The 9,059-nt window shown below is 47.7% G+C and overlaps 2 protein-coding genes across 3 annotated transcripts in view; one reads left to right on the plus strand and one right to left on the minus strand.

Moving 5' to 3' along the window:
* The window catches only part of DTX4 (deltex E3 ubiquitin ligase 4), a 38,527-nt gene extending 34,583 nt beyond the window's left edge, over window positions 1–3,944 (plus strand). For both annotated transcript variants that reach the window (XM_078339322.1, XM_009008184.5), the window contains exon 9: window positions 462–3,944. In XM_078339322.1, the coding sequence (XP_078195448.1) occupies window positions 462–695 (234 nt within the window). In that variant the 3' untranslated portion in view covers window positions 696–3,944. The remainder of the gene's footprint in view (window positions 1–461) is intronic.
* Window positions 3,945–4,835: 891 nt separating this feature from the next.
* MPEG1 (macrophage expressed 1) lies at window positions 4,836–8,774 on the minus strand. Its single transcript, XM_002755367.6, has one exon. The coding sequence runs from the start codon at window positions 8,710–8,712 to the stop codon at window positions 6,562–6,564; it is 2,151 nt and encodes a 716-aa protein (XP_002755413.1). The 5' UTR covers window positions 8,713–8,774; the 3' UTR covers window positions 4,836–6,561.
* Window positions 8,775–9,059: the final 285 nt, after the last annotated feature.

The following is a 9,059-nucleotide window of genomic DNA, read 5'->3' on the forward strand; positions in this document are numbered from 1 at the left end:
GTAGTGGTGTGGTAGTGAAGGGCAGAGCTTCAGAAGTTCTCAGATCATAAGCGCCTTCAACTCCTAGATTCTATCTTTCAAAATGCAGCCATTATGTTAGCAGATAACATTTATCAAGTAGTGCGTTGTAGGCACTGGTGTGAAAATACTTTTCATGTAGTACCCAGTAAAATGTTCACAACCTTCAGAGGCAAATTGTACCATTGCCATTTCATAAATAAGAAAATTAAAGTTCAGAGACATGCTATAACTTCTCCAAGGTCACACAGTTATTCAGTGACAGAGCCAGAGCTCAGCCTCTAGCTCCCAAACTCCAAATCCAAATCTCTTTATTTCCCCTGGGCTACTGAGAGCATCATGATGCAGGAAGGGATGGGACCCTTGGGCTGACTCTCTACCAAAGGATAGTGTTTGATCGCCCATGAATGTCTGCCTTTCATGTCCCACTTTTGTCCCTCTAGGTTCTGAAACTGCTGCTCGTGGCCTGGGATCGCCGCCTCATTTTTGCCATTGGCACCTCCAGCACCACGGGCGAGTCAGATACCGTCATCTGGAATGAGGTCCACCACAAGACAGAGTTTGGCTCTAATCTCACTGGCCACGGCTACCCAGATGCCAATTACCTGGATAATGTGCTGGCTGAACTGGCTGCCCAGGGCATCTCTGAGGACAGCACTGCCCAGGAGAAGGACTGAGGCGAGAGAAAAGCTTTGAGGTGGGATGGGCCGTGGGGACTGCAGGACAGGAAGTGGGGAGAGTGAGTCAATGTAGAAGTTGGTGTCGTGCCCTCCCAACTTTCTCACCTCCCCTCCTGTCCTGTGTCCATCCCTCGTCCCTCCCAACCACAGGGGGAGCCAGACTGAATAAAGCGACATCATTCATAAACCTCATCCACACAAAGGGAGATGGGATGAGGGCCATCCTGGGTCTGTTCCCATGGAGTTTTTGGTGCTGGGTAGGCAAGAATCCCCTCCCTATCCCACCTCCAAAGTAGGGGCATGGTCAGCACACCCAGGACCATGGACACAAATGCCCATGGAAACAAATGCCCATGGACAGTGCCTGGGCATTTGGAAGCTGGGGTTTCTTGCCTCAGCCAGCTTCTTACTACTTTCACTCTGCTTTGAGAGTGGAGTTTCTGCTATTCTCTCCTCCGCTGGAGGCAGGGAGCTCTCACTGTGCAAGGTTGGGGGACAAAGGGGTGAACCGCTAAACTGCTGTGACATCAGAAACTGATGCCTTGGTGTAGAGTGAGGAAGCACATCTTCCCAAGAGGGTCAGAGAAGGAAAAGCCTCGGGGAGCACATTCTGCTCTCATCACAGCCCTTGGCTTCTCCGGGCCCTCCTCTCCTCCACACAGCTCTGACCTGTCCAAAGAGGCATCTGGTTCTCTCATGTGGATGAATGGACTCTGGAATTCCTCCTTGGGGGTGGCATCCCGTGATGCTCTTTCTATCCCCTCTCTGATCAAACCAGAGCCTGAATCCCACTGAGTATCTGAACTGTCCTCAGGGAGAGGAGCCCACAGCCTTCTTCCCAACTCATTCTAGACCAGCTCAAAGATTCCATGAGTTTCATCAAGTCACTGTGAGTGGAGCCCATGCTGGGCTCTGTGCCCTCTGTGTCTGTGCATGCGTGTGTGTGTGAGTGTGTGTGCATCGCTGGGCCAGCTTGATGGGAAGGCCCGTCGTGTCCCTGCACTCTGTTTTGCAAGATGCCAAACCCCAGTTCTGATGGGGATCCAATAGTGAGACTGTGGTTTTTTGATGTTCCTCACCTGTTGCTAACCTATCCCATAGTGAACTGAAACCCCAATGGAGACAGAACTGTGCCTGGGGAGATGCAATGAGGTGAGGGCTGGACTCATCCTTTTATATTTCTTTTCAAGATTGGATCAGAGGTCATCTCCATCCAGTTTTGTTTCTATGAAGGCTTCAATCTGTTTCCATGCAAATTTGCTAATCAGAGCCCAGAGCTGCTGGGCTTCTGATCTCCCTCATCTATTATAGATTGACTTAGAGCGGGGCGGGGGAGCCTCTTAAGTTCATTTCTAATGGGGTTGAGACCACAATATGGTCTGGTCCAATCTGCATCTTGGTTGTGTCCCAAGACCCTATCTCCTCCCCAACATTCCTGTTGCCTTTGGCTCTCATTAAGGAATGAATTGGGGCCAGTGAGGAGAAAAGGGGGAATCAAGAAGGGAAACCCAATTCCTCCTTTGAAAGTGGGTTCTTTGAACTATGTGTTTGGGGGAAGTTCCTCTGGATACTAATTTGAATTTATATACCTCAAGTTTTGGGGGTTTGACGTATATATGTGCATATATATTTCATAATATTTGGAAGGTTTTTGATGCTGGAAAAATGGAAACAAAAGAACCTTCAAAAATGGTACTTAGATGGGAACCAGAGGCCAAGCTTTCATAAAAGCCAGCAAGCCCCATAGCTGCTTGCTGTTAGGCCTCCAGCCATTTTGATGTTGGTGTGGACAGTGGATTCACCTGCCTGTCACCCAGGTCTGTGGATGTGCTGGTGCTGAGCCTTTGCTCCCTTTCCAAATGGCTACAGGGACGTTGATCAGCTCCACCAGAGGGAGCTCTGATGGGAGGAATCATTCTGCCATCCTTGTCCCTGTATCTCCTGTCAGCAGGCAGCCATTGTATCTCACCAGCCAACCAGGAGACTGGTCCCCAGGTTACTGCACCACAGGGCAATTTCCTGCCACAATTAGGAAGGAAACACCTGAACTAAATGGAAGAGATATCCCTGCAGTGTTTAATGTCACACCCGTGCCCTTTGTCAGGTTATCACATACCAGAGATTACCTGGAGAGCCTCATGCCGTCTCTGCCTTCAGCACGCTGGTCAAGTATCTGCTGAGCTTCTTGGCCACAAGGGTGCAGAAATAGGCTGAGGGTCCATGGGAAGAAAGACACAATGAGGCAGTAGGAGGTGAGGAAGAAGAGAAGATAGATTTTCACAATGGAAGAAGGCAGTGGGGAGAGACCGGTTTCCCCATATCAGGCAGAAGAAGGTATAGGTGGGGAAGGGGGTGGCCAGAAGCAGAAGGAAGAGGACTCAACATGGAAAGGGAGCCACTATGCCCGTGGCAATACCACTTGGAGAGGTAGTCTTCATACCTTCAAGCCTTTCCCCCTAGGATTTGATTGTGTCTATGCCCCATTTCTTGTCCTCTCTGCAGATGCCCAGTAGGGGCTACCTCATCCTCGTGCTGTTCTTATGTGACTTTCTAGGCTACAAGGTCTTGAATTTCCTTTCTAACACTGTGCCAGGCAAGGCAAGGTACTTTGCCCTTTCTCTTGTGCCAAAATGGAAAGGTATGGTCTGGATTTCAGTGAAAACCCTGCCAGCCAAGCCCTGTGCATCCGTTACCTTGACACAGGGCATTTTCCCACCAGAAGCCCTGCTGTGCTCTCCTGGCCAAGGTAGGGGATTCCATGCCTTCCCTTTCATGGTCTTAAGCACCAGCAACCGAGTTTCTCCCTTCCTAAGTCTCCAGGGATGACAAATGGGATTGCAGACAAACCTTGTCAGATGCTGATCACCTAAAAGGTTCATCGTGTATATGTGGCTGTGTGTGCCTTTTGTGTTTTCATTCTCTTCCCCTTTTTGTAAAATTTGGTCTTCTCTGTGGTTTTACACTTGGTCGAAAGTCCTCATCTTGGTATTGCACTGTTGTGTGCATGAGAAAATTGGGGGAAGGCTTGTGTGGTACAAGAAAGGACCCCTGACCCCTTTCCTTGTCTGTGGTCCCCAGCATTAGATTGGGTTTCTGGGAGAGGCAGGTGAATGTCCTAAGTGAATTGTTCTGTTTGTAACTGGAGTGTTTTGAAGTCCTTGGTGTTGCTCTGTGAGAGGACATCGCCACCTGGTGCTCATGAGGTGTCTGTGCAGAACAATAAATGGCAAATGAACAACCACAAAATTGTTGCTGTTGTTGACCTTCTGCTTTTTGTAGATAAGTGCACCTACCTGTGAGGGATTTGGGTTACCTCCCTGAGTCTGTAGGCAATCACAAGCCCTTCCACTGGGTGGGGGAGGTCCCCCCCAACCGCCTAAAAAATCATTTTCCACATATTACCCGCCCACACATTTGATCTAGCTAGACTCTTTGTTCACCTGAAGGAATAATAGACCACATGGCTGGGAAAATGAGTAAGTGAACATGTGGGAGTTAAACCACCTTTAAAATCACAAATATTCACTTTTAAAGGTCCCTTTCCCTGACTACAATATAGTGTGTGTTTAAATCGTTTCCAAGCTGTTTCTCAAGTAAATGTTTAATATTAATCATTCAAAACTGACAAGAACACAAAATAAAATGCAAATGAAGAGCCACCTTTGTCACCCAAATCTGTGTCTATTTCTGGTAGTACGTGGAATGTGGTTTTCTTGGAAGCCAGGCTTGGTCTCCCCACTGACCCCAGCCTAAGACGACCAGTTAGGAACCCAGGACTTGGAAGGTAGTTTGTCAGCTTGTCCATCAGGGATGTGACTCTGCCAAACGGCTTGATGAATGCAAACGGCAAACTCCCATGGTCTGACTTCAGATGCATGAGCCGTTGGGCAGAGAGTTCCTTAGTACATATTTTAATGCATATTTATGTGGAATCTTGTTAGTAGGAATATACATTTATAAAGAACTTTTCATTTCAATAGGCAGTTAATGTGCATTAAAAGCCTGGAATGGGTGCTATATTTTGCCTTTCTGACTCAATAATCTTCAAAGAATTCACAGGAAAATCAGTATTTGCAGATAAGTGATTAGCTTGGCTAAAATGTACAAAACACCCAGAACCCACAAAACACTCAGAAATTTAAGAGAATGTTTTAATGCTTAAAGGGTAGGGTTAAGTGAAGGGGTTACAGAAATCAGTGTCTCTGGCTGGGCAGTCAGGAGAGCAGGGCTCAAATTCTGTGACTCACTTCTCTGTGTCTCAGTTGGAAATGAATGGATAACCTGGTTCCCACCTTCCCACATGCTGTGATGCTTCAAGCTCTGGGGAAGGGCCTCTTCTCAGCCCAAGATCTAGATTGTGAACATTAACAAAGAGAACAGTCGTTCTCCACAGAAGATAACTCATTAATGACGTATGATTCAGTGAATAAACAGTATCATTAAACAAATATTGTAGGGGGGTCATAAAAGTAGTGGAGGTAATTACAATCAGGAGGGATTGGTATTAAAACTGAACACAGTCCCAACTATTGCCAGCTGAAGGTCATACATCCTGCTAGATGCTCCAGGGCGCTCAGTCTGGAACTGAAACAAACTTGAGGTGACCCCAAGGAGATAACACAAAGTGGTGCTAGATGCCTTTTTCAGTTCATTTGAAAAACATGGATTTGATCATGTCAGCTCCCTTTCTGCTGGAAAAGAAATGAGGGTGCATAATTGGTGTTATCTACTCTGTTGTGAGTCTACAGAGTAAGTAAAATTTAGTTGCGGGCTTACTTTAACTTCTTGCCTTTTTTACCCTCAAATCTTTTTCAGTTTTTACCTATCTTTCCTTATTCCTTGTCTCCAAATCATCCCTTCCTCTTTAACCCACTAATAGAAGTTTATAAATTAAAATATTTTCTGAGGACTTGATGACACTAGTCAGAAGTCCAAGAGTGGTCTGGTCTAAGGGAGTCTTCATCATGGGCCAGCTGGAAAAAGTGGAATTGGCACAGGCAACATCATTCTTTTCACGTTTTTGAGGTGACCCCAAGGAGATAACACTGTCAACATGGAGCCCTCAAAGTTAAAAAGCAGTAGTCAAGCAAGACTTATGTCTTTTCAGGGCTCTTCCAGGCTCTAAGACTGTGAAATTCAGACAGCTGTTTAAAAATCAAAATAGAGCCGGGTGCAGTGGCTCACACCTGTAATCTCAGCACTTTGGGAGGCCGAGGTGGGCGGATCATGAGGTCAAGAGATCGAGACTATCCTGGCCAACATGATGAAACCCCGTCTCTACTAAAAATACAAAAATTAGCTGGCGCGCACCTGTAGTCCCAGCTACTCGGGAGGCTGAGTCAGGAGAACTGCTTGAACCCGGGAGGCGGAGGTTGCAGTGAGCCAAGATAGTGCCACTGCACTCTAGCCTGGCACCTGGCAACAGAACGAGACTATCTCAAACATATATATATCAAAATAGAAGGAGGGTAGTTCTTACAGGCAGAAATTCTTAGAGCTCACAAATTGGAAGCAGTGGCAAACTTCAGAGTAAATTCAGAGCTTCCAAATCCAAACATTAACATTCTCCTCTATTTTTACACAAATGCATTCAGGTGAAGACAGCAACACACATTGGGAAAGGACACCTGCTTCCTATTTTAGTCCCAGAATGGCTTTTGCTTCTAGTCCCAGCTGTTCCCTCTCCCCAACCCCACTCTTATCCATGTAACAATATGAACTTCCTGACCCAGAGACCTAAACAAGAAGTCACAAAGTTACACCTACTTTTGGTTGCACTTGCCATTTCAATACTTAGGAAAACAGAGTGATCAGAAATGACCACACTGGTAGGAGATGAGAGAAGCCATTTTCGGGGAGAGATTTAAGCTGGACTCTGCACCTGCACTTGGTCCGGGATGTCTCCAGTTGCTGCAGTGCCTGGAACCAAACTCTGCCTCTCTTCGATTTCCTGGTATGCTTTCTTCTTGAACTTCCGGGTGCCGTAGATGGCCAGGGTGATGACAACAGCCAGAATGGTGGTGACCCCCACTGTGACCCCAGCTGCAGCCCCTCCTGACAGACCACCACCATCCCCATGAATGACGTTCATGGCCCTCCGCAGCTCTATCGGCTCTCCCAGCCTCCACTGGTGGGTCTGGGAGTCTTTAATCCAGGATCTTGCATTCTCAGAATTGGTCACTATGACAGTATTGGTGGCAGCCTGACTCATGAGGGGTGGCCGAGTGAAAGGTGGGAGCCTGACAGGCGGCAGGGACCTTCCTGTAAAGAGCCCAGACTTGACGCAGTAGGACACTTGGCATCCGTCGCTGATGAGGGCTAGGTGCTGGCTGAAGCCCCCAGGGCACTTTTTCAGAGACGGTGCCCCTAAGTCTTTGGATATAGCAGGATCCACCAAGGGGTTCCCAATTGTGCAGCTGAAGAACCCACCAAAGGGAACCGCAAACCTGCTTCCCAACTCATAGTCCTGAGAGGCACATACCTTGAGGTTTTCAAAGAGTCTCAGTGGAAAGTAGCCAGCTGGGCATGACTGTGCATTTGTCATGGGGTTTATGTTCTTGCTGCTGAAGAGGCCCCCAAAAAGCATTCCTAGGTGTTCAGGTACTTGGCTACTGGCTGCACACCAAAAAGCCCTAAATTCAGCCTTTGCCACCTTGAACACATCTTCACACACTGTCTTGCAGAAGACGAGGAATGTGCACTTCTTATGACACTCCAGGTGGTTGTAACCCTCTTCATGGATCTGGGATAGCAGGTGCACTGGGGAGTAGCCAGAGGGGCAGGAGAAAGCACCAGTGAGTGGATTCTTCTGCTCCAACTTTTGGCAGAGGAGGACATTCCCATTCCCTGAGAGCTGAGTGCATTCCTGATAAACCCCACCAAAAGAGAAATTGGTCATTTTTCCTTCGCAGGAGCCATCATCTGTGTTGGCCTGAAAATTGAAGTTGGGAGAATTGAGATCTGTGCAGCCAGGGTAGGTGTTGAACGCGTAATAGCGCTTAATGGCAGTTTCCACCGTCTGTGACACCTTCTTCACCAGGGGGCCTGGCAAGTCAGGCAGCATGTTGGGGTTGATGAAGAAATGCAGAGGCAGGCCAGTGCGGTCGATGGCCACCAGGTGGTTGGCGATGCCCTGCTGCCAAGCCTGGAGGGTGATGCCTGGGTAAAAAGGAACCCCTCCGATGCTCTGCACCCTGGAGTTGGTTCTGTTTGAGAGGTAGCTCTTGGTGAGGATATTCTGTGAGGTATAGTTCTCCTCAAATTTGAAGTTCACAATGTTTTGGAAGGCAGCTCCAGCAGATGCAGTCAGGGCGCTACGACTGCTCTGGCTGTCTTGGAGAAAGGAGGCCCTGATGTGGTCCTCCTGAATAAGAGCAGCCCCAGCATCCACGCTGGTGATGACATGGGTGCCATAGTTGAGGACAAGGAGTTCTGCCAGGTAGGTGGCCATCCTTGTCTGGTTGTTCTCTAGACGGTCAGAGATGTCCAGGAGCTCCCTCCTAAAACCTGAGCTTAGCTCTAAAGCTGGGTTGATTTTGACTGTGTAGATCAGGTTTCTCACCTGAACTCGGGTAGTAACAGCCTTGTCCTTCACTTGAAGGGTCTTCATTCTTTGGAACTCAGTGGAGAATTTGCCATTGACTTTGGAAAAAAGAGAGAGTTCTGTGTTGATGGAGTAGGATGTGCTGCTCTGGTAATTTATCCATGATTCCAGGATTTCTGAGTTCATCTCCAGGTTGCTCTGTTTCTGGGGAATGGTGAAGATTTCATCCGGGATAATATACTGTCTATCCTCAGTTGTCCTGCAGTTGGTGTAAGTCAAGTCCATCACCCGTCCCATGTCCACATTCCGCAGATTGTCCCAGCCCCCTCCAGGTAGGACTTCCAGGACAGGTAGTTTCAAGGCATTCTTGCATTTTTGAAATCCAACTTCATCTGTCTCTCCTGGAGGCTTGCCTGATTTAGCCCATCCTGCCACTGCCCAGAAGAGGATGGCAGCCCTGAAGCTGTTCATGGCTCAGACAGCTCCAGCCGCACACCAGCCCTACACAACCGCCAACAAGCTTCAGGCAAACTAAATGGGGAAAAAAAAGTAGGCAATGAAGCAGAAAATTCAGCAGTTCTCTGAAAGCTACAAGTTCCTCTTTAAGCTAATTTAATTGCAAAATGGGGAAACGAGAGTTGCTTGGAATATTTAAAGACCGTCAGGACTTTGAAGAATTTATGCCATATTAAACATCCAAACACAGTCCTACAGGCCTAACAGTTAACCATTCTAATTTTCCCCCGGCCCAGGCTGGTTACTCTGCTGCAGGGGTGGGCACTTAGAAAAACAAAACAAAACAAAACAAAAAAAAACGT

Source organism: Callithrix jacchus, chromosome 10 (genome assembly GCF_049354715.1).
Source record: "Callithrix jacchus isolate 240 chromosome 10, calJac240_pri, whole genome shotgun sequence".
NCBI lineage: Eukaryota > Metazoa > Chordata > Mammalia > Primates > Cebidae > Callithrix > Callithrix jacchus.